The sequence below is a fragment of the Cucurbita moschata genome, unplaced genomic scaffold (assembly GCF_002738365.1).
Source record: "Cucurbita moschata cultivar Rifu unplaced genomic scaffold, Cmos_1.0 Cmo_Scf00051, whole genome shotgun sequence".
Classification (NCBI taxonomy): Eukaryota; Viridiplantae; Streptophyta; class Magnoliopsida; order Cucurbitales; family Cucurbitaceae; genus Cucurbita; species Cucurbita moschata.
The window spans coordinates 1,044,127-1,068,275 of record NW_019268567.1 but is presented as its reverse complement, the minus strand read 5'-3'; the positions used below and the strand labels follow the sequence as shown (position 1 = coordinate 1,068,275).

Genomic DNA, 24,149 nt, shown 5'->3' with positions numbered 1-24,149 from the left:
TGTAACAGCTCAAGCCTACCGATAACAGATATTGTTCTCTTTGGGTTTTCCCTTCCGGGCTTCCCCTCAAGGTTTTTTTTGCTAAGGAGAGATTTTCACACTCTTATAAAGAATGTTTCGTTCCCTCTCCAACCGACGTGGGATCTCACATCAACGAAGTATGATGCAAATTTGTTTAATAACATGAGAGAAATGGGTTATGTGTACGATATAAGCCAATGGTTAGAGGTGAGGCTAGGGTGTCAACCAAAACATAGCTCAACTGATGAACGTATGTGTCATCGATCAAATTTTGAGGTTCAATTCTCTTACTTCATATTTTTTTTAAAAAATAATCAAAATAGGGTTTAGATATATATATGAGACGCTTTTAAAGTTAGCAACCTTAATACAGTAATAAAATTTTGAGATTAACTAAGATCGAGGTCGGAGCGTGTAGCAAACATTGTATTATTACAAAACAAATTGAATCAGATCGAGCGAGGGTCGATAAGAACATGAAAAACATTATAATTAAAAAAAAATGGAGCCAAAATTTCATTGAATTAGTATTTGACATCCATAAAATATCTTAGAAGTCTAAAGAATTGAGAGATAAGGAAGAGGAGATTTTGTTTGAATGAAGTTAACGTCATGCATGCAATCATATTCATATATTTGACTTCCAGAAAAATTTTAAAAAAAAATCATAGGACTATCCAAATTTGGTCTCTTTCCCATAAAATTGGAACTTGGGATGCAAACATTCAATATCTCACGAGAACATTGCTTTTTTTACTTTTCAAATCTTTCTCTTCCTATTCGACAACTTTTCTTTACCGAGTCCGACCAATCTAAATTATCCAACCCAAATCATAAAAATTAGATTGGATAAGATTTTTTTAGGTTTTTGTTGGATTAATTCTTAAAAAAAAAAAAACAAAAAAAAGTCAATCGGACAGATCCAAACATAGGGTTACAATCTAACTTAATCATACCCTAATTTTAAGATTATTTTGAAGATTAAGAATATTTGACCTTTGCAGTCATGTTAGTTATTAGCATAACATATATCGTTGATAAGTAGGTTTTTTTCAAATAATTGTTTTAATAAAAAATACCCAACAACCTAACCCAATCAAACTTGAAAATAAAAGGTTTGGTTGGATTATGCTATGAACTCAATTAGTCGTTCATAGCACCAATTTAATCAATCCAAAATTTTAGGTTTTTGCAAAAGATTTCTCTAACTCAAATCGAGTGCGAAAACACTAAATTAATATTTATTTTTTTAAGTAAATGCCATATGAACTTGGGTAAACTATTTGACAAATGTTATGAATGTAAAGTTTGCATAATAACACCAAAAACAGGTAAACTTAAATAATAATAAAATAATTTATTCAAATTTTTGTAAACTGTGGGATTTAAATCAAAAGGGTTATTGTTTGGATAATTAATAAGAAAAGCTTTATAATATGAACTGTTTGAACATTCCTTACAGAGAGATTTTAAAAAAATTGGTCAAAGTTGACGAATCTAAACTGAAAGTCAGCGGAGAAAGTCAATGCACAAGCTTAAGTGGGCTAGTCACGTGAGCCTTTTGGCACAATGAACACAACTGAATATAATTACTTAAAAAGAAAAATCTCATGTAAGGGCTCTTTAGCTTTCTCTTTCACGCTTTCCCGCGAGGTTTTTAAAACGCGTTTAATACGAAGAGGTTTCTACAGCTTTATAAAGAATGTTTCATTCTCCTCTTCAACCGACGAGGAATCTCACAATCTACCCCCTTTTGAGACCTAACGTCTTCGCTGGCACTTGTTCTTCTCTTTGATTGTGAGATCCCACATCAGATAGGGAGGAGTACGAAATATCCTTTATAAGCGTGTAGAAACCTTTCTCTAGCATAGCGTTTTAAAAACCTTGAGGGGAAATACAAAGAGGAAAGCCTAGAGAGAACAAGATTTGGTAGCAGTGGGCTCGAGCTCGGGCTGTTACATCTAACACCAAGATATTATTTCATATTTTTCGATTAGTTAACAAGAGAAACTAACTATAATCAAATCATCGACTAAATTTAGAATTTAACTATATGGAAGTAAAGGTAAAGGAAAAATATGATGAGTATAACAAGAGAGATGTTATGGCACACATGAATATTATGATGAATTTTGTTGACTTGGCTGTATTGGAAAGATGCACAGCCAAGAAATGAAAGCAAAAAAAGAGAAACCAGTGGAAATTTACAGAGCAAGTTTGTATAATAATATGCTTGAAGGATGGAACCAAAAGAACAGTGATATGGTCTCATAGGTAGAGAGATGGAGTTAAGTTTGGTACCTCATCTTCCACCAGACAACTGGATTGCATCCTGTCTATGTATAGAATCTTCACCCCATTCAAATCTTCTCTGCAGTCTCTCATACTCTTGTCTGCGACTCACCTCCAAATGCTGCCATTCTTCCCACCTCTCTGCCAATCCCTCTCCTTCCAGCATCCGAACCACTTGCGACATTGCGGGGCGGTCATCCGATAATGGCTGTGTGCACAGCAATGCAACTTGAATCACCATCTCCACCTCTTGAATGTTGTAGTTCTTTAGATTTCGATCGACAATGGCATCGAGTCGTTTCTCCCTTTCTAGTTTCTTAACCTTCATAGCCAAGATGAACTTGGAGATTAGTAAGCAAGGGATGAAAATGATCCAAAAGGCAGGGGAGTTCAAGAATGCATGAACTTGGCTTTTTTTTTAGCCTCGACGTCGTGTCAAGTTCGTGCGTTTAATCTATAATAATGACACGAATGGAATCTATCATAAGGAGGAAGTATATTTACTTACATGGTCAAGCAGTAAAACATCGTCTTCTTCTTCTAAGCGCGAGAAGTCAATTGCACGTTGCCCCGTAACGAGTTCTAAAAGCATGATACCATAACCAAAAACATCAGTCCTTTCGGATGATTTTCCGGTGGATAAGTACTCCGGTGCTATGTGACCCATTGTCCCTCGAACTTGAGTAGTGACATTAGTCTTCCTAACATCAACCAACTTTGCTAAGCCAAAATCGCCCACAACAGCTTCAAAATCTTCATCAAGCAGTACATTAGCTGCCTTAACATCTCGATGAATGATCTTTGGATTGCAATGTTCATGAAGATACTCTAAACCACGAGCTGTGCCCAATGCCACCCGTTTTCGAGTAGGCCAATCTAAAACAGGCTCCCCAGGCTTAAGTTCTGCATCCGAGATTACCGTAGAAATCAGTGAAAAAAGTAGCAATTCTTTATCAGTATAGTATTATAATAACATTTAGCAAGCAAAATTGAAAGACAGTCTAGATTAGGGTACTACAAAAACGGTCTCGAATCAATTTAAAAGCTTAAGCTGATGGGTTACGATAAATTTAATTATATCAATACTTTACCTCGAAGACGGTAGGCAACACTCAAGTTCTGCATAAAGGGATATACCAATAGGCGTTCTGTCTGAGTTGTACAAAACCCAATGAGACGCAACAGATTTTTATGAACAGCTACACTAATCATCTCAACTTCACGCTGAAAAGCAGCATCACCCGCGGGACTTTCATAATCAGTCAACCGTTTCACTGCAACTTTGGTGCCATCGGCAAGCACCCCTTTATACACCTTTCCAAAGCCTCCTTGTCCTAGAACATTTTTTTCACTGAAGTTTTCTGTAGCTAGCTGTAGTTCCCTCCATGCAAATCTTTTCAGCTGCCCAAATGCAATTCTTCGATCATCTTCACCTAATTGGAAAATCAGGGGAAAACAACACTCTGAGATACAGGTATCAACAAAAATTCCAGTTCATTGCCGGGGTTAGTTCATTTAATAACACTCTTTTGTTGGCATAATCCCTATTAGTAATTCAATAATAGCCACAACAGTTACCTGGAACATCTACATACACTTCACGCTTGTAGCTTTTATATCTACCCTTAGACAAGAAAAACAATACACCGACCAAAAGAAGAGCAACGGTGAACCCAGCAATTATTCCAACTATAAGGCCAACCTTGGGTTTATTGGAAGAACCTGGCAAGAGGGAAACTTTCACATTTTGCTTCCAGTTAAGGGGGGACTATGTAATCAAAATATAAAAGCCCAAGGTTAATTTGATTCAATAACCTGAGTTTGTACCATCTGAAGCACAGGCATGAAGGGATTTCCCGCCACAATTTAACTTGTTTCCAGAAAAGCTGTGATCAACAAAACAATTCAATGTCCTATAAGAAAATAGCATAAACCGCCTACGGAACTAATCATCAAATTTCCCCGACCAAGCTAATCGTCCAACCAGAAAGACGTAGCATCCTTAACTTTTTTTCTTTCTTCCTTTTTCGGTAAAAAGTCAAGCTCTCGTTGAGAGACAATGAAAGAATACACGGAAAATACAAAACAAGAAAAACAGCCTAAGAGGAGTCCAGTCGCCGCGAGCAGATATTGTCTTCTTTGAGCTTTCGAACTTCCCCTCAGGAATTTTAAAACGCGTTTGCTAGGAACAGGTTTTCACACCCTTATAAATAATGTTTCATTCTTCTCCCCAACCGAAGTGGAATCTCGCACCAATGATAGTTACACCATCCTTAACTTTTTAACTTCAAACCAACGTTTGAATATATTCTCTAATTTAGCAATATTGGTCTACAGGCCTCTTACTCTTAATTCTATAAAATGACCCATCAACAGCTACATTAAAAAAAAAAAAATGATTTCATGGAGAAGAAATGACATAATACAAAAGGAGACACAAAAAGATAACTCAACAAAAGGAACCAACACAAAGCTTGGACTAACTAGTGTGTTAGTGTGCATTGTGTTTAGACATCAATAACATTCAAAAGTTTTACGTACTTGAATTTTGGAACTTGAAATAACTGCTGCGGAATTGAGCCACTGAGTTCATTCGAATCCAGCAGACTGCAGGAGAATCATAAACAAGAAATGAAGAACACTTAGTTAACAGAAACTGAAGTTTTCCAGTTATAATTTCACTCTCTGATGTACAAAGAAAAACTTACAGATTGATCAAGCTATCAATGTTTGAAAGTGACTCTGGAATAGTCCCCGTTAGACGATTATGACTCAGAGTTCTGCTTGAATGAAAATAATGACTCATATCTCAAGAATAAACCCTATGCATTGCAGACGCTCATAAAATATCTTCACAATTTGAGATCATTACTAAGTACTTACAGGAACTGTAGTTTCTCAAGATTACCCAGGGACGACGGTATTTGGCCAGTTAGGCTGTTATTTCCCAAATCCAAACTAACCAAATTTGTCAGGTTTCCAAAATCCTTTGGTATCTCTCCAGTTATGTAATTTCCCTGCAAAATCCTGTAGCAGATGAATATATATTAACAAACATGCTTTAGTGTTCATTGCTAATAAGCAGGTGTACTTCAAAAACCAGGCTATACGCTTTTCAAAAGTTATGCCTATCAGCAATAACAAATCTAATTTTCAACCCTTTCCTGAAACTACAAACATAAAAGAAACTTTCAGACTAAGTGATGCAAGCAATTAAACCTTCCTAGAGAATAAAATCTCAGGCTTGATAAATTTCAAGAACTTCAATAATAAGAATATAGTTCAATAGTTATTAAGCGAGGTTTTAGTGTTACTGATAATGGTATAGTTCAGTAAGTTGAAGACTTTTGATCCTTTACATGAAAGATTTTTTGATAAATCAATGACAAAAGGCAAGTTTCAATTATGAAACTTTAATACAACAAATACTTGCAATACAAAACGAAGTTTCTCTCAAAATAGATGGCATTAAGGAAGCCTAAGCACCTGGGTTGAAGAATTAAAACTTACTCTGACGGAAAAAATAATATATAACAAAAAAAGTACACAAAAAATATGAAATCCAGAAAAGTATAATCAAACATTCACCCGCAACATGAAGTATTCAGGACTGCAAGTTCTTGTACACACAAAAACACACTACTCACAGGGTTGAAAGTGATTTTAGAACTCCAATTCTCGGAGACAAGATTCCAGTAAATCCCATTGAAGACAAGGATCTGAGAAAGTTAGATGCAAAGTAAGCAAATACCAGACTAGGAAACTTTTATATTGGGAAGTAAAAAGTATAATACAGTAACATGGAAGAGAAAACTATGGAAAAGAGCACATTTAGTTATATCTTACACAGAGATCACATTGTTTCCACTACATATAACATTCGACCAAGTACATGGATTGACTTGATTTGGGTTCCAATCTGCGAGCTGATTTGCAGTTGCATTCAATGCATTCCTCAGTGCAAAGAGTGCATCGCCTGTGGGAGAGCAGAACACGAGTAGAGTATATCAGTTCAATAGCAATAATTAATAAATTTGCACAATTAAATATAATCAAATTTGAAAATAAAATTACTAACATTTGCCCATTGTAAAATAATTTAGGTATTTTAGGTATAAAATACCTAGATATTTTAGAAAAAAGAGTGTCTAGTTCCTGCTATATAAATATTCTTCGGCCCTACCTAGATTTTTCATCCCAATAAATACAAAGCACTATGCTAGTTTATACAGAGTGTCTTGTAATCTCTTTTTTATTGTTATTAACAAAGAGTGCAAGTGTTTTAATCTCTTTTCCATTGTTCTTGATAAAGAGTGCAATTTGAACCTTTGTTTCCAAAAAAAAGAATCACATATTTTCCTTTATAAGAAAAGAAAAAAAAAGGCATTCACATTGATTCGATCCCACAAGGAAACCACTAAAATTTAACTTGCATATGCCCTATTTGTCCTTGCCAATCAAGAGGAAGAACTCAAACTTTCAATCTTTCCACTCTAGAACATCAATACAATCTACAAACATCGTGAAGATTAGTGAGATGAATAACTTTTAGCTCCATATCACAGACCATATTTTAAGGTATAAGCCTCTGACCAGCAGTATAACAAGAGACATCTCAATTTTCAAACGCAATCTTGAGAGGCAATCCATACCTTGAAAATCAGACACCGCAAGATAATGAAAGCAAGCCAGTATTAGAATTGTAAGATAGAGTACTCCCATCCTAACTATCATCATTTTCATTGGTCAACGTTATGAAATCCATGCAAAAAGGTTGAATACAGTCATTGCTATGCCATATCTGCAAAGACAACCATTCATTGACAGTCAACAATTAATGAGTTTGATCAATATAACAACTCTTTAATGAATTTAAGTCAAAAATATATAAAATTCTTGATAAACTGAATCTTCTACGCTCACTAATTTAATATTGCGACTTCTTAACACTCTTTTAAATCCCTTTGAAACTCCGAAACCAAATCCAGACGACTAAGATGAAACCAAACGCATCTTTTGACTTCGAAATCAAATTAAGTACATCGATTTTGAAATTTCTCATTAAACTAATCCTCCAACTCTTAACGCTCAAGTCTCAACCATTCTGTACTTGGCTCTGCCACAAGCGAAATCACTCGCAACGCAGCTTATCAATTATTGAGAAATGCGAGGGGAAAACATGAGAGAAACCGCTAAAAATCATAAATCAAGCCACAAATCAACAAACTCCAGGAGGAAAACAGGAAGAAAACACGAAGACATAATCAATAAGAGAAGATCCGAAACAAGTACCTGCTGAGATGGAGAAGTAGAAATCGGGAGCGGAAAGAGACGAATGAACTTCAAGATTCGTGACCGATAAATCAACAACAGCGGAAGAACTGTAAAGCCTGAAAAGAAGAGAGAAGGAAGGAAGGAAGATGAAGCTCAGAGAAGCGGAATATTAGCTGGAAACCAATTCGGGTGAGTGATGTTGCTGCGTGAAGTGAAGCTGCTGAACATTCAGCAAATCTTCTGCCATTGTTAAAGCTTCTGTCCTTTAGCTTTTTATTTAATGGAGTTTGTTTATTCTTTTTTCGGATAAAAGTTTGAAAATATGGGTTTTTCTTTTTCTTTTTTTTTTCTTTTTTTTTCTTTCTTTCTTAATTTTTATTGCATTTTTTAGTTATTTAATCATTACAGTTCATTTCATGGGGCGAAATGCTGACCTGGCAGTTATGTGGTCCCCACACCCAAAGACTCGGACCTGTAGATGGTTGACTGATTTTTTATTTTTTTATTCTTTTTAATTTTTTTATTATAATGTGCAATCCTCCTAACCCCTACGCGGCTAGGTCTGTGTAGTCTGACATGTTTTCTGTAATTATCCTTATACAACTAATTATAATTTAATTTCTTTTTCATTTTTTTTTTAACAAAATATTAACTCTAACTAACTTATAGTCAACCAAATTTAAAATATTTGACTTCAAAAAATTATCTAAGATTTATATATATATTTCATATTATATATATATATATATATAATTAAATTAAATTGAATTTGATTCAAATAAATTAAAATTTATCACTCAAACACTCAGCTCTTAAACACTATTATCTATCGTACCTCTAAAACGATTGGATGAAATTGCTACCGTTATTGATGTTTCGTATATTAAAGGTAAAGTAATTCGTAATATTGATGTTCGGTCATAAATTGTTAAGTTTTTTATTTAATTTAGTAATTAAAGTCATTCAAAATATAACGATTTTGATTAAATTAATATCTTATTTATTTTTGTTATAAACTCACAGCAACTTTCGGTCTTTTGTGAGATTTTTAGGATATCGGGATTTGGGAGAGTTTTGTTAGGAATTACTAGTCTGGTCTTTTGTGGTTGATATAGTTTTGGTCTAGGGAGTCCTATTCTTTGTGACTTTAAATTTCTTTGTGCTGATATTTTTAGGTTCAACCATGACGGTAAAGGCTATATGATGTTATGCTTAGAATTAATAAAAGAGCACTCGAGATCCAATTGTGCAATTCCGTTCACTGGTGTTGTGAGTACATTTGGTCAGCTTTCGACGCACAACATGTTCAACCTCAAAGTTTCGAATATATCGACATATTGACATATTTTAACCTACGGTAATAACTGAATCTAAATTTGAAGTAATTTTATAATTTCTCAGCGTAAAACTACATAATAAACGTCATTAAATATAATAACAAAATAATTTATTTTTGAAATAAGTTGAGTTTTATTCCAACAATATAATTAAAATCATCTCTCCACGCCAACCCAAAAGGCCAAAACCTCAATCATTTGCTACAAAACCCCTTTACTTACACTTAATTCCATTCAAGTTATTCAAAATCTTTTAATTATTTAAAGCATCGCATGAACAAATGATTATCCTTGTTTTTTAATACTAATTATATCTATTTGGTGGTACTTTCATATGTAACATCTCTTCCCTAATCTTTCCTTTAAAACCACTTTTCAAATTTATCATTGCTTTTCAAATTTGGGTAATCTTTTTTTACGGTGCATGTAGTCTCAGTTCATTCATGTACTTCTCTTTTATTCGAGCGTTATAATTTATTTTTAAAAACTACTTGAAGTGATAAACAAACTCACCCTTAATTTGATTTGAAAGATAAGAAAGTGTAATGACTCGGTTTTTCGAGGGACTTGAGTCATAGACCGTTAATTACTGACGTGAAATAATAATAATATATTAAACATGTGCATGCACATCCCAAAATTAATTAAAATAATAATAATTTTTTTATTATTATACAAAATACAGGCAGATACCACAAAAATATACTACTACACGTTTAGACTAAAAGATAAGTACGAAAGGAAATCTAGACTCATATGTGACGGGACTCCACCTCGACCACTACATTAGGCTTCGCCGAAAAAGAAAATTGAAGTAACAGGGTTGAATATATAAAATTAAAGCAGAGGTTAGTTTTGTCATTTTCGTGGGAATTCATACTTCAACATATTCTAATAATTTATCCTTAATGTCATAAATGAGTCTCGTATAAAGTTTCTTAGCACTCTAAGTCCTTTAAATTCACGAAACATCTTTAAATTTTTATAGGGGTATTTTGGTCATTTATCACCACTTGATTTTAAGTCCTAACATATTCGGCCTTGAAACTTTACCTAATCAACTAAAAAAAATAAATTTATAATTTTAAAGAGATAAATGTGAATGAATAAATAAATAAAATAATGAAGCCGAAAATACAATTTAAAATCTGACCCTTAATTTCATTAAAGGGATATATATATATATATATATATATATCATATCTTTTCAATTGGGCCAATTCAGAAGCTGGTTGTGGACGTTTGGGCCCATTAAATTATCGGCCCACTGGACCAACTCACGGTCTAAGCCCAACATTAAAAAATTTACATTTTATTCATATTATTTTTCAAGGAAAAAAAAATGCACTTATCTTTATTATTTATAATATTATTTACGGTTTCAATTTTTTTATTAAATAAAATTTAATTTTTAGATAGACTTACCAAAATTATTCAATTAGCTATTTAACAAGAATAAATCAATAATATTATAAAAATAAATTTTATTAAAATAATGAAATATCTTAAATATAATTAATTAGAATAAGTTAAATTGAGCTAGTTTAAAATTTTAATTTTCAATAATTATAATTAATTACTTATTTGATTATCGGTCATAATTTAGTTATATTTATTATAATTAATTTTGATTAGCTCATTCAATATTAATCTATTTTGAGTATTTCACCATATAATAGTTGGATTGAACTTTCAGCATCTCTTTTATATTGTTAATTAATTATATTTTATATTATTTAATTAATAATTTTTAAAATTACATATTAAATAATTTTGATTATAAATCAATTGTTCGCTTTTAAAAATATTTATAATTAATCATTTAATTAAAATAATTATTTATTTTTATCAATAATTTGAATTATTTTATTATTTTTACTAATTAATCTACTGAAATTATAAACTAAATACAAGCCTATTTTATTTCTACAAAATTCTAATAATATCTCCACATTTTAGGTCGAGATATTTTGAGTTAGACGAGTAAACCTAATTTTATTTAATTATTTAATGCACCACCAAAATTTTACTTTTATTTTTTTAAAAAACTAATAAAAAGTTTTAAAAAACAAAATATTAAATGGAACGTTATAATTTAATAAATTTATGAAAGTCGAAAATACTGAAATTTTAAACTAAATTCAATTAAAAAAATAAAAATCCATTTTCATGATAATTAATTATAATATATATAATAAAATCATTAATGAGATAACTTAATGAGTCTATCTGAATTCGATCTAAGCTCGGGCTTAAATTTTAATCCAACTTGTAATAGCCAATAATAATTATAATAATAAATAAATAAATAAAAACAATTTCTCTCCAACCCATCTAACCGGCCTAACAGTTAACAAAAAAATAATAATAATAATAAACAAGAAAAACAACTATCAATTAAATTTCCTTCAGAAAAAAAGAAAGAATGACATTTACCCAGTTGAGATTGACTGGTGATTTATTTAAAAATAAATCTGATGAATAAAGTAGATATTAAATTTTCATTTTCTTTTATCCTATTTATTTTTTTGAAATCGTTTAGATTTGAATTAAAAACTAAATGTCAATTATTTATATTAATAACACTAGATTAAATTTATATCAATAGCCAAATGAATAAATTAAAAATAGAATGACCAAACAAATTTGTGAACAAAAATAAACACGGAAATAATGAAAGATTTTGGAAATACCATCTTTAGAAATTTGGAATACTTTGAGAATTAAAAGATAAAGAGTAAATACAGATTAGGAATTAAAAATCATAAACTAAATATGGGGGAGAAAAGTAAATACACGCACAAATAACTCTATTTATTATTATTTTTTTTTAATACAACAATAACCATGGAAAATAAGATTTTTAATAAAAATATAATTGTAGATATATAACACTTTTAATGAGGGACCAATATAAATTAGAGAAACAATTTTATAGGGTTCAAACTTGAAACCGATAACATGGACTCACATAGGTTGACTTGCATTTCAAATGATAGAATCGAACTTTCATTAAGGATATATTCATGACAACAACTTAAGCTAACCAGGTAAGTGGCTCATTTGTCGTAAGTTACACGTTGTATGTTGTATGTTGGCACGTGCCCGTGGATTCGCACGAGTCATTAAATTGTATGCTAGACTGTTATGCTTGAATACGTAAGCTTGTGAAATATAAATGTATGCTGTTTAGTATGATGTGAGGTGTTGTGCTTGTGACGTTATGATGTTCCTAGATGATTCTAGCATGATTGTACGATATATTTGAACGTAAACAGCATGAAATGTATGACATGAAATCACGGTAAATTGCATGAAATATAACCCTGTTAGGATTATGTATGGAATGTAGATTGAAAAATGAGAAATGATATCAATGCACGAATAATGATAGCGGGGTTATATTTAATAATGTTGAAAACGGAAAAATGTTAGGTACTCATGCATTAGGGAGATACCCTTATTTCTTCACAAGGGTACGGACGCGTACATCCATTAGGCAGGCGAAGTATCGTTATGTTTAACATAATGCTGCCGTGACGGTTACAAAGTCTAATGGGTGTCGGACAAAAGTTGAGCTATCAGATAAGGCTCGCCCGACAAGAAAAGGGGCCTAGCGGTGTGCGAAACGTATGGGCTGTGTGTAGAGTATATGGTACACATCCAAACTGCCCAATTAGAATAAGTGTCATAGGAAAAGAATAGACTGATAGGTTACGTCTTAGCATTTTGCATGTTGTTGTTGCATAACCCCGATATGGGGTCACTTACTGAGTATTCTAGAAATACTCAAGTCTCGTGCTACTGTATTTTTCAGATAAAGACAAACACTCATGTGAGATCGACGGCGGCATCGTACATCCTGAAATTGTGGCACATGCATAAGATAGTTGCCTTCCATTTCGTAGTACAGGTTAATATAAGTTGAATTTCATTTGCATTCATAGTATAGGTTAATTTACGTTAAATTCCCTTTAACATATTAATACAGGTTAGTATAAGTTGAATTGCAATAGCATAATAAACCATAGTTAGTATAAGAAATTTATTTCAACATGGTTCTTTTTCTCTCTTTCCCTTATTCGTCATTTATGAGGTAATAAAAGGCCAAACTTGCATTTATGATAATAGCCCATTTAAGATAAATACAACATTTAAAATATATTAATAACCTTAGATTAGTTAAGTAAAATTTAGGGTAGTTATCCAACTAATCAAATTTGAGAATTAAGATAGAGACATTCTAATATATCACAATTTTAAAATATAATTAATTGATTTGATTAAATTTATGAGCTATAATAAATAATTAGTTAAATATTTTAATGCAATAATTATTTTATATAATTTAGTACACAATACACTCTAATTGATTTTAAAACATGATATATATAATGAAATCTGAAATTTGATTATTGTATTAATAAGGAGGGTCGATACCACGTGGCCCGAAATCACATATTTACTAGTTTCCGCTTTGATCCGTTTCTAAACAACATCTTATTGGGAGGGGAATCTAGCTCTAATACCATTCTATAACGACCCCATGCCCTAGACTTCGGATTCGATAACTAATGGCCACAACGCTCTCTTGCATCCCTTGCAATATGATCACGTTACTTACTCTTCACTTAAGTGAAAGTTATCTGGCTCTAATACCATTCTACAACGACCCCACGCCCTAGACTTTGGATTTGACACTTGATGGTCCTAACACTCTCCTGCATCCCTTGCCAAGTGGTCAAGTTTCCGTGTTTTCTTCTCCCAAACAAACTATAAATTCTTTCCGTGTTCCTATTACAGATTCCTCAATCCAGATTCCAAAAGGATTTCCACTTTTCTCCCCCGAATCTGTAAATTTCTTCGCCGTTCTTACATTTCCTCCCAATTTCTCTTGCAGATTCTAAGTAGGATTGAGAAAATCGGAGCAGTTGAATCCAATAATGGCGGCTTGTTTTAGTTTCTCATCCACCTTGAACTCGTGTTTCCGGCGCTCCTTTTCTAGGGCAGGCCTCAAAGCCATCACTACTGATCTATGCGATGGAACGATCATCCACTGTTGGGCGCCCAAATTCAGAAGAGATACGAAACCTAATTTGCTTCTCCTCCATGGATTTGGAGCCAACGCAATGTGGCAATGGAACAAGTTCGTATCGCCGATGATTCGGTTCTTCAATGTCTACGTTCCTGACCTAATTTTCTTCGGCAATTCGTACACAACTCGTCCGGAGAGGACCGAGTCCTTTCAAGCTCTCTGTATGATGCGATTAATGGATTCGCTCGATGTTCAGACGGTGAATGTCGTTGGAATTAGCTACGGCGGCTTCGTAGCATACAGTATGGCGGCTCAATTTCCAGAGCGATTGGAGAAATTGGTGCTCTGTTGTACCGGCGTTTGCTTGGAAGAGAAAGATATGGCGGACGGGATGTTCGTCGTGAAAAACATCGATGAGGCCGTCGATATTTTACTGCCTCAAACGCCGGCGAAGCTCAAGGAACTCATCCGCCTCACCTTCGTCAAGCCTGCTCGAGTTTTGCCTACTTTCATTATCAACGATTTCATCAATGTGAGTGATCTTGACTAAATATTTTTTCCTCGTTTACTCGTTCGGATTTCATCTGTTCGTCAAATTGGGGATTTCATCTGTTCTTCCGATCAGAATACCAGAACAATAATCAGGCTCCAAGATTGAACTAAATGGAGAAAAAATTCATACAACTTGTTTTTCTGCTTATATCTAAATCAGTTTCATAGACTTCTCCACTTGTTTTTCTGTTCCATTGCGTTGCTGAGAATTCATTCGAGCTTCTGCTTATAGGTGATGTGCACAGAGTACAAGCAAGAGAAAGAAGAGTTGATCAAACAATTACTCAAGGATCGGACCTTATCTAATCTTCCCAAGATCGATAAGGTTTGAAAAATCCTGCTTTCCTCTCTACCACTCCATTTTAGTTAAATTAAAATAAATAAATAAATAAAATCAAAATGGTTCAGAGCGATAAAAACTGTTTTTTAAATTTTTTCTTTCAAGGGTATTATTGAAGTTTTTTTGATAACTCACCAATAATGTGTTTTAACAATAGAATTTTTGAATCTTATGAATTTTTATAAGAGTTTAAAATGGTATTAATAAAACTTTTGAAAATTCAAATGTATTTTAAATACGAGATTAATTAAGGTAAAGAGGTTTTTTTTTTAAAGGATATTATTAAAAATTTGAGAGTTGAGTAAGTACAGACCTTTATTAATATAGCCTACTTTCAGTAAATCTATTCTTTTTTTCAATTCAAATTTGTTAAATAATAATTTTTATGGACATATTTTTAAAAATTATAAGGGAAATGTTAGTATATGTTAATTTTTTTTTATAAAAAAATTAAATTTTAGAATGAACACGAATTACATGAGTAACCTAAAATGATATTTTTAACCATATTAACATTATGATGTTATAGCAATATTTTTTAAAATTTGACAATACAGACTACATTGATATTATGGGGAGACCAAGACCAAGTATTTCCTTTGGAGTTAGCAAATAGATTAAAAAGGTATTTTCACTATCCTTCTCAATTATGTCGAAAATTTATAACTTTTGAACCACGACAAATTCTTAAAAAAGAAAAAGTAAAAAAGGATGGTTTAGTTACAAATTATTTCGAAAAATTTTTAAACGAAATGATTTTTTTTTTTTTTTTAATGCATTCTTAGCTCCTTAGGGTAGAAAAATATGACAATAATCTCGAGATTCCTCCTCACAGGTTAGCGAGAATCTTTCGAGTATTATATGCTCGTAATTTTATCAAGTTAAATCCTAAACTAGAACGAGTAAAGAAATTAACAAGTTAAAAAACGACATAAATCAACAACATCATACATATTTGAATTTGAATGATTTCAGGCAGTTGGGGGAAAAGGCCGAATTAGTGGTCGTAAAGGAAGCAGGGCATGCGTTCAGTGCAGAGAAGCCAAGAGAAATGTACAAACACATCAAGCCTTTTCTCACCACCAACCCCACCCTTTCCCCTTCAACGAACTCACCTTTTTGTAGCGTTTGATTTCTTATCGCTTCCAAATCAATCCCATTGCATCTTAATTAATCCCATCTTTTATCTCCATTTCGTGTTGGCCCGACCATTAAAAAATCGGTCTAAATTAATGGTAGAATCGAACCGTTTTCGTTCATAACCTTAAAAATATAATTGAACTTGTTATATATCTAATTTAAAATACATGATATCTTTGAATAACTTTTACACTTGAGCATATGAAAAAGACAAAAGCAGCTATCGGTCTTACTCCTTTAAGCGTGTAAAATAAAATGTGAGCGCGACTCTCCCAACTCGGCTTCGCTCCTATTAATGTGCTTCTCTCCTTCACCTTGACTTCGCTCTCCTAAAGACAAAGAAATTAATTAAATTTGAGTAACCCTATAAACTACTATCGATTTGTTCGCTTCCTTCTCATCCATCTTGGATTTTTCTTTTCAACCAATTTTTCAATTACCGACCTTAGCTCAGTTGGTAGAGCGGAGGACTGTAGTTGAGAAATCTTAATAGCCATCCTTAGGTCGCTGGTTCGAATCCGGCAGGTCGGATTATTTTTCTTTTCTCAACCATTTGATAAAAAAGTGAAAAATACATATAGTTTGGGAACTTTGAAATGTTATGTTGATGAGCATTTATGAAAATATTTTTAAAAAATAAAGAAATATTTATTTAAATTAATTAATAATAAATTATTTTTGCATATGCTTATAATTTATTATATATTCGACGTTTACTTATATGGTCAATAAAATTTAATTTTATTCTTTTAGGTAAAGTTTACACACTAAAGCAGAAATTTAGTATATATGATTATTAAATATAAAAAACTCGATTCTTAATCAATATCCGACCTTAGCTCAGTTGGTAGAGCGGAGGACTGTAGTTGAAAATGCCAAAAGTCATCCTTAGGTCGCTGGTTCGAATCCGGCAGGTCGGATATTTTATTTCATTTTCTCAATCATTTTTTCTATTTAAAAAAATATTTCTATATTCCATATTCTTTTTTCTTTTTAATTATATTTAGTTAATATATATTTGATTAAATTGTTCAATTTTTTTTTCTCAATCATTTTCCTTTTTCCTTTTTAATTATACCCTTTTCCTTTTTCTTTTTTAATTATATTAGTTAATATTATTTGATTAAATTGATCAATTTTTTTTCTCAATCATTTTCCCTTTTCCTTTTTAATTATATTAGTTAATATATATTTGATTAAATTGTTCATTTTTTTTTAATTTTCTCAATCATCGATATACATAATTAATAAGTCAATGCCCTATCAGTCATAAAGTTATGAATTTGTAGAAACAAAATTGAAATATTAAAAATTTTAAAGACACTTTTAAAAGTTTATATCGATGGTCTTCAATGGTCACAGCACACATCCTCATATCACGGCCTCTACACACCCTTACCCTTATCTAGAAATATTTTTGAAAACGTTGAGTATTGAAAATACTTAGTAACTAACCTCCTACTGAATTTATATGTGCATATAATCACAACAATTAACGAGAAATTAAACCTGTACAAAACTAGTAAAATTTCATATACACAGATAAATAATTATCGCGGTTCAACTCTTATGTATACATACCATAACCGATTACTACAAGGTCACATATTATGCACACAAATAAACAATTTACCTCCATAATATCCAAAATAATTACCACGATTTTAGAAACTTATAGTGTTATTATAAATAAAAGTATCTTCAAATAAGACAAAAACCGACCTTAGCTCAGTTGGTAGAGCGGAGGACTGTAGTTGGGATATTCCAAATGGCCATCCTTAGGTCGCTGGTTCGAATCCGGCAGGTCGGAATTTTAATTATTTTATTTATATTGTTATTAAAAGAAATTTGTAAGTCCAACGGCAACGACAGTGCCTAGTCCGAATTCCCTTCTTGCTAGGGCTTTTTTTTTTCCCCTTCTTCGCGTCTCTTCCTTTCTCTCATTCGATTCTCCGCCTACTCTCTAATCCCTTTTTTCCAGTCGTTTACCGGTTTCCGGCGGGTAATCTCCACTAGATCCGTTCTGTTCTATCGTAGCCGACGGCTGGGTAAGTTTATTTATTTATTTTCCTTCATAAGTCTCTTCCTTTCTCACTTGATCTTCTCGTTTGACTGAAATATGTGTCGATCAGCAAGAAAATAATCATGATATAAAGAATAGGTAATTGGTGGTTTGATGCTTTCAGGCATGTGGTGTGTTATTTTCATTTAAAATTCTCAATGCGTTTACATTTTTTGGTTAATAGTTCGAGCGAACTGCCATGTGATGTTGGGACATTGCGCAAGGGCTTTGAGTTCATGTAATGTGCTACTCTGAGCTGTGAAATAATCTTTTTATGAAATCCCCTCTGATGGCAATGGAAATTGTTTTGAAATTTAATTTCTCTCTTGAGTGTTCCAGATGTTATAAAGAATTAATAGTTCAGCGAAGAAGTTTTCTATCTTTTTTGATACTTTTGATAGATGCACCAAAAATGTACTGATTGTCATTGTGTACTCAACTAGTTGGTTATGCATTTAGGTGGGTCATTGAGTTCAAGACACTTAATTAATGCGATGAAATGCTATAGATTGTTTCATTTTTTGTTGTAACCTATCAAACATAATGAATGATTTGGCATTTTATCAATTAGTAGCTTTTTAATTTAAATTTTGTTTTGCTTTGATGAAGTATCTAAGGTTTATGTTGGTTCGCCCGCCCTAAGCATAAGCATAACTCAACTGGTTTGGTCAATACCTTGACAAAGAGGTATGTGAGTCGAATCGTCCAGCCCCATATGTTTTTTATCTTGAAAAAAAGGGCTCATGTTGCTTTATATTATATTATCAGCATAAATTATATGTCCACATGTTTTTCAAAGAATATCCTACAAGCTTCAGAAAACTCATTTTATCTTAATATTGTTCTACATATACTATTTCAGGGGCTATTTTAGTCCCATATTTGATTTGTGTTTTATATGATTTAGCCTTCTAAGTTCTAACCCTTTATCGTCAATGATATAAGTTGTTAAAGAAAAGCCCTTCATTTCGGAATTTTCCATTTCTACATCACTTTCTTCCGTGATCAGTTCCCAAGTTTCGTGCTTCTTTGGAGTCTAATACCTAAAAAAAAGTTACGTCTATGAAGCCCTGAAAAACCGCCTGTTTACCAATCGAGCTACGGCCGAAGTATCCGCAACCCGATGGAACCTCTATTGTGAATAACATAAAAGATTGCTTTATAGGTAGGGTAATGTGCATAGTCTGCAAATTTCCCTGAGCGGACTTTGAAAAGAATCACTAATGTATTTGAATCACAAATTCACAACTTATGTCTGTGGATAATGCGTATTTAGCCATAAAGAGTTCATGATTGAGAGTTAGCTGCTCAGTGTCTGATCTAGTTAGTAAATAATAGCGATCTATTTTGACAGATCATTACTTGTTTCAGTCTATGAAGCATATAGTGAAAATTTTGACATTGTTGGTGGCCGTATCAGCTCTATGGATTGGTCTCTTGCAGGCATCTATAATACCACATGGTCATGCTTGGCTGGTGAGTTAACATTCAGTCATTATTTTCTTAAATCCTTCATATTTATTTTCATCATTTTAGACACTCAGTTGGGCTTACATTGCATGCCTCATCCCTCCAGTTACCCATCTATTTTATCGTCTCCCTGGGATGCTATGGCCTATTGATGGTTGGAATCGGTCTAATGACATTCCCAACATGTCCTAGAGAAGGCCTGTTGTTACAGCAGGTATTGCTTCCCTCTTATTCTCAATTGCACTTTCATATCATACAACAAATGGCCCTCTTTCTCTCTTTCTCTGGAATGTTTGAGTTTCCATATCCAAGGCATTACTAAGATTGAAATGCCCTCACGTGCAACTTCCATACCATACAACAAACTGTCCATCTCGCTAGCTTAGCAATAATTGACATTTACTTCTTCCCTTGAGGTCGGAGGTTTAAATTTCCGTGACCCATTTGCTTATATGGTCCTCTCGCTCTCTTGGAGGTTTAAATCTCCGTGACCAATTTTCTCATATGGTCCTCTCGCTCTCTTGGAGGTTTAAATCTCTGTGACCAATTTTCTTATATGGTCGTTTAAATCTCCGTGACCCATTTTCTTATATGGTCCTCTCGCTCTCTTGGAGGTTTAGATCTCCGTGACCCATTTTCTTATATGGTCCTCTTGCTCTCTCGGAGGTTTAAATCTCCGTAACCAATTTTCTTATATGGTCGTTTAAATCTCCATGACCCATTTTCTTATATGGTTCTCTCGCTCCCTCGGAGGTTTAGATCTCCGTGACCCATTTTCTTATACGACCCTCTCGCTCTCTCGGAGGTTTAAATCTCCGTGACCAATTTTCTCATATGGTCCTCTCGCTCTCTCGTAGGTTTAAATCTCCGCGACCAATTTTCTTATATGATCGTTTAAATCTCCGTGACCCATTTTCTTATATGGTCCTCTCGCTCTCTTGGAGGTTTAGATCTCCGTGGCCCATTTTCTTATATGGTCCTCTTGCTCTCTCGGAGGTTTAAATCTCCGTGACCAATTTTTTTATATGGTCGTTTAAATCTCCGTGACCAATTTTCTTATATGGTTGTTTAAATCTCCGTGACCCATTTTCTTATATGGTCCTCTCGCTCTCTCTCGGAGGTTTAAATCTCTGTGACCAATTTTCTTATATGGTCCTCTCGCTCTATCGGAGGTTTATATCTCCGTGACCTATTTTCTTATATGGTCCTCTCGTTCTCTGGGGAATGTTGTTTGAATTTCCATATGTATCATTATTAACACTGAAAGATGTACAAACAGATCTCACATTGGGTTCCTTTTGTAGGACATTGATGAGGCCAAAGAGTACCTTAAACACAAAGGGGTTGACATAAATTCTAATTGACAGACTTCACCATCAATTGTTCGATTATGGGGAAGAACACACACTCATCTCTAAGAGCCTTTTTGATTTGATTCTTTATGGAAGGCAGTGAATGTGGATTCATGTATAGAACAGTTAAACGTTCATGATGATTTTGTCAGTTGGTAACACAATCTTGATTTATAAACATAGGTAGTCTCATATATATATATATATATATGTTTCCATTTCTTATACGTTTCTTGTTCGATTATGATTGTATTTTTAGATGGCTTTCGAAATTGATGTTAATAACCTCTGTTGGATTGTTTTGAGCTCCATCTTTCGCACTTTTATTCTATTTATTATTCTTTTTGGCTTCTCTCCTTTTTAGGTGTCTCCGGAAATTTCCTTTTAAAAAAAATAATAATAAAGAAAAAAAATGATTGTGGGGGCATCATTTTGAATCAAATTTTCTTATTATAAATTTTTACCTAAAATAAGTATAATCGAAGAATATATATATATATATGAGTTCGATTTAGACAAAATTGTTGGTTTAGGGACATTAGCGACTGGAAGAGGTTTCTTCCATCGATTGCATGGATAAAAGAACTTGGTTTAGCTTCAAGGCTCACGTTGTTCAGGGAATAGGCTCACGTTGGTCAGGGAATGAGCTACAGACAATCCTTGTTGTTCAGGGAATGAGCTACAGATAATCCTTGTTGTTGTTCAGAGAATGAGCTACAGACAATCTGATGACCTAGACCTTGTTTGACGGGATATTTCAATGTAATTTTGAATTTCTATTTTTTGAAAAAAAATTAAAATTTTATGTATTTATTGAATTTTTATAAATAATTATTAATTAAATGGACAAACATAAAGATTAAATTTGTAATTCCTTATAATCTTCTTTTATGCTAGAAATAGTTTATAACCATTTAAATGTAAATTAATTTTCTGCATCGTATTTTAATACAAAATTTCGAAGAAAAAGATACAAATAAAATTTCAGAATATTTATTTAATAAATAGCCTTAGTTTTAATATCAAAAAAGGGAAAACAAATAATTCCAAACCCAAGCTTCCTCAAACCTTGATCTCACGCCGTTAGTTTCATTTCAGGCACTTCAATCCAACGGTCCAAATCTGTTGATTAACTCAAATTAATGGAGAACTCCTGAAAATTAAAAAAAAAAAAGAAAAAAGAAATGTCGACAATTCTCCTCTTATTACTCCCGAACTCGCTAACCTCATCTTCCTCTTCGCCTGCAACCGTGTAGGCCGTTCTCTGCTTCTTCTGCTCCCTATCACTTTTCTTGCTCTCTCTCTCTCTCTGAGCATTTCAGAGTCGGATTCGAAGCAGAAGTGTTGCACCGAACTGGTAATTTCGGCTTGCATGCCCTAACTTCTTTTCTTCTTTAAGATTTCAAGAACATTAGCTTATTCGAGCGATTCATGAACTTGCTTCTTGTTCTTTGTTTCATCAGTTCTTGTGTTTCTTGTTGTCTTTCGTTTTCTTCAGTTCTGTTATATGCGTTGTTTTGTTTTTTCTTTTTCTGAAATCTTTATTGTTTTTGTCTCTGTTGATTTGTTGTTCATTGCCTGGGGAAAACCTACTGCGACAGTAGTTTGGCGTTTATTTGCTTCGTGTTTTTAGGTTGTGTATTTATTTTGGTTTGTTTGAAATCAGTTGTGTGTTTGAAGTGAGTATGGATAGTTATTCCTTTCGTACCTTGGAATCGGGAGGATTGGCCTACATTGGCATTTCCGGTTTAAGATTGCTTTTTCCTGGAGGTAATAAAGAAAGGAATGACTCTACGAGAGTACGAACGTACATAAAGGGAAGAGAATGTGATGCTGGGAATGAGATAAAATTTTGTCTAAGTATTGGCTTCTATAAAGATGAAGTTTCGTCACTACTCTTCACTTATGTGTGATTGGGTCCAGTTTCGGAGTTTCCCCTTAAACTACTTGTATTTATTCACTGTGTTATCTGAGACTTAGATTGTTAATAGAGTTCATTTTTCCTGCTCTTTATTGTTTTGATTGCAATGAAAATTTGGTGTTATATACCTAGAATCGTATTGATAATTAGTTGCTACAAGGGTTGTTCACCATTTAAAATTTTTCTTAAATCTTATAATCCTGTTGGAACCTGTTATAAGTATCAAGTCGTTAGTTAATTTGTCCATTGGAAAAGCAAATTGTCTTTTGCATTGGTTTAATGCTTGGGTAATGTGAAATATCTCGTGTCTAGTAAAGGGTTTCATGGTTACATCGTTAAATTGCAGAATCCAATCAAGAGTAAGTAGCTTTTTCATTGGCTCCTACTTCGCTGAACATGGTTTCAATGGCCATTATACCTTGTGGAACATCAATTGCTCAATTGGGAATCCGTCCTCAGTGCATGCTAAGACCTTCAACAAATAAGATATCTCCAATCCAATGTGGGTAAGTTTTTCTTGCTCTCTCCATCTCTCCCTTTTCAATTTCCATCTCTCCCTTTTCAACTTTTAGACTGTGTTATTTCAGCAGTGACTTGAATTCCTATTTTTAGATTTAGGATCTATTTTATGGAACAAAAGTTCTTTGAAAACGTGTTTGAACGGTGTATTGGATTCCTTTTAGTCTGTTCTTGCGTATAACTTCAAATTATTTTTTAAAGTTGTTATCTCTTCAAAACTTATGGGTATGTGGATATTGATTGTGATGTACACAATAACATAAACTTCTACAAGTCTTCAACTAGAATTTTCAAATTATATTTTGAAAACGCTAATGGTTTATTTATAAAACAATTATCCAAGGCATTCTTAGTGTGCATGGACTTGTAAAGATCTTGCAGTTATTAATTTTGAGCTATCAAAGTATATGAAAGAAAAAAAATTAGAATTTTGGTCAGAAATCAAGATTTAGTCGCCTTTTATTGGGGATGAGCGTTGGTTGGCTTCTACTGAGGTGGCAGGATGTACGTAAGAATTAGACTCATGACTACACCCTTATCATCTCTTATGAGTCGTTTTTCATTACGTGTTGAAATAGCCAATGTAATTAGTTTATAGACAACCACATATAATTTAAGCGATAAACGCACAAGGGTATTTATTTTATTTACTTTTTGACATTATAGTGTCACAAGCAGGATTGGCAACATAGGTGCACTGAGCTCAAGTTTCTTCTCTCGGGGTTCCTTCAGTGTTCTATTTGACACAAGATCCTCACAAACTTTACATCGACGAAGAGGCGGGTTGCTTGTTGTTAGAGCAGATAGTGTGCGTACCCCCCCCCCCCCCCCCCC

General features: G+C 33.1%; 4 protein-coding genes, 1 long non-coding RNA gene and 3 other non-coding genes across 14 annotated transcripts in view; 7 read left to right on the top strand and 1 right to left on the bottom strand.

The window, feature by feature from the left end:
* Nucleotides 1-2,087: 2,087 nt before the first annotated feature.
* Nucleotides 2,088-7,882, bottom strand: LOC111435893 (probable LRR receptor-like serine/threonine-protein kinase At5g10290). The gene is made up of 12 exons (XM_023073494.1): nt 7,606-7,882; nt 6,966-7,114; nt 6,160-6,289; nt 5,961-6,032; nt 5,197-5,340; nt 5,022-5,093; nt 4,855-4,920; nt 4,129-4,199; nt 3,892-4,035; nt 3,405-3,746; nt 2,822-3,216; nt 2,088-2,635 (listed from the first exon to the last, which is right to left on the bottom strand). The coding sequence occupies exons 2-12, from the start codon at nt 7,054-7,056 to the stop codon at nt 2,324-2,326; spliced, it is 1,839 nt and encodes a 612-aa protein (XP_022929262.1). The 5' UTR covers nt 7,057-7,114; nt 7,606-7,882; the 3' UTR covers nt 2,088-2,323.
* Nucleotides 7,883-13,379: 5,497 nt separating this feature from the next.
* Nucleotides 13,380-16,035, top strand: LOC111436005 (2-hydroxy-6-oxo-2,4-heptadienoate hydrolase-like). 2 transcript variants are annotated; one of them, XM_023073663.1, is made up of 4 exons: nt 13,380-14,491; nt 14,744-14,836; nt 15,409-15,476; nt 15,827-16,035. In XM_023073663.1, exons 1-4 carry the CDS (start codon nt 13,868-13,870, stop codon nt 15,981-15,983), a joined length of 942 nt encoding a protein of 313 aa, XP_022929431.1. In that variant the 5' UTR covers nt 13,380-13,867; the 3' UTR covers nt 15,984-16,035. The 2 variants fall into 2 exon arrangements, with proteins under 2 accessions (XP_022929431.1, XP_022929432.1); XM_023073664.1 differs by lacking the exon at nt 15,409-15,476 and having other exon boundaries at nt 13,381-14,491.
* A 395-nt stretch (nt 16,036-16,430) lies between these two features.
* On the top strand, nt 16,431-16,522 carry TRNAY-GUA. The gene is given in 2 exon segments: nt 16,431-16,467; nt 16,487-16,522. It is a non-coding gene; the product is annotated as a tRNA-Tyr (tRNA).
* Nucleotides 16,523-16,820: 298 nt separating this feature from the next.
* Nucleotides 16,821-16,911, top strand: TRNAY-GUA. The gene is given in 2 exon segments: nt 16,821-16,857; nt 16,876-16,911. It is a non-coding gene; the product is annotated as a tRNA-Tyr (tRNA).
* Nucleotides 16,912-17,708: 797 nt separating this feature from the next.
* TRNAY-GUA lies at nt 17,709-17,801 on the top strand. Its single transcript has 2 exons — nt 17,709-17,745; nt 17,766-17,801. It is a non-coding gene; the product is annotated as a tRNA-Tyr (tRNA).
* Nucleotides 17,802-17,852: 51 nt separating this feature from the next.
* Nucleotides 17,853-21,055, top strand: LOC111435858 (dolichol-phosphate mannose synthase subunit 3-like). 4 transcript variants are annotated; one of them, XM_023073418.1, is made up of 5 exons: nt 17,853-18,039; nt 18,663-18,740; nt 19,425-19,529; nt 19,630-19,737; nt 20,828-21,055. In XM_023073418.1, the coding sequence occupies exons 3-5, from the start codon at nt 19,428-19,430 to the stop codon at nt 20,885-20,887; spliced, it is 270 nt and encodes an 89-aa protein (XP_022929186.1). In that variant the 5' UTR covers nt 17,853-18,039; nt 18,663-18,740; nt 19,425-19,427; the 3' UTR covers nt 20,888-21,055. The 4 variants fall into 4 exon arrangements, with proteins under 4 accessions (XP_022929186.1, XP_022929185.1, XP_022929188.1 ...); XM_023073417.1 differs by having other exon boundaries at nt 19,408-19,529; XM_023073420.1 differs by lacking the exon at nt 18,663-18,740.
* On the top strand, nt 19,744-20,821 carry LOC111435859. 2 transcript variants are annotated; one of them, XR_002709141.1, is made up of 4 exons: nt 19,744-20,189; nt 20,277-20,380; nt 20,468-20,519; nt 20,644-20,821. It is a non-coding gene; the product is annotated as an uncharacterized LOC111435859 (long non-coding RNA). The 2 variants fall into 2 exon arrangements; XR_002709140.1 differs by having other exon boundaries at nt 20,468-20,821.
* Nucleotides 21,056-22,075: 1,020 nt separating the features above from the next.
* LOC111435997 (chaperone protein dnaJ A6, chloroplastic-like) overlaps nt 22,076-24,149 on the top strand; it is a 5,526-nt gene continuing 3,452 nt past the window's right edge. Inside the window, exons 1-3 of one of the 2 annotated variants that reach the window (XM_023073654.1) lie at nt 22,076-22,232; nt 23,143-23,302; nt 23,994-24,123. In XM_023073654.1, the coding sequence (XP_022929422.1) occupies nt 23,193-23,302; nt 23,994-24,123 (240 nt within the window). In that variant the 5' untranslated portion in view covers nt 22,076-22,232; nt 23,143-23,192. Of the gene's footprint in view, nt 22,233-23,142; nt 23,303-23,981; nt 24,124-24,149 lie in introns of both variants that reach the window. The other variant, XM_023073653.1, reaches the window with a different exon arrangement.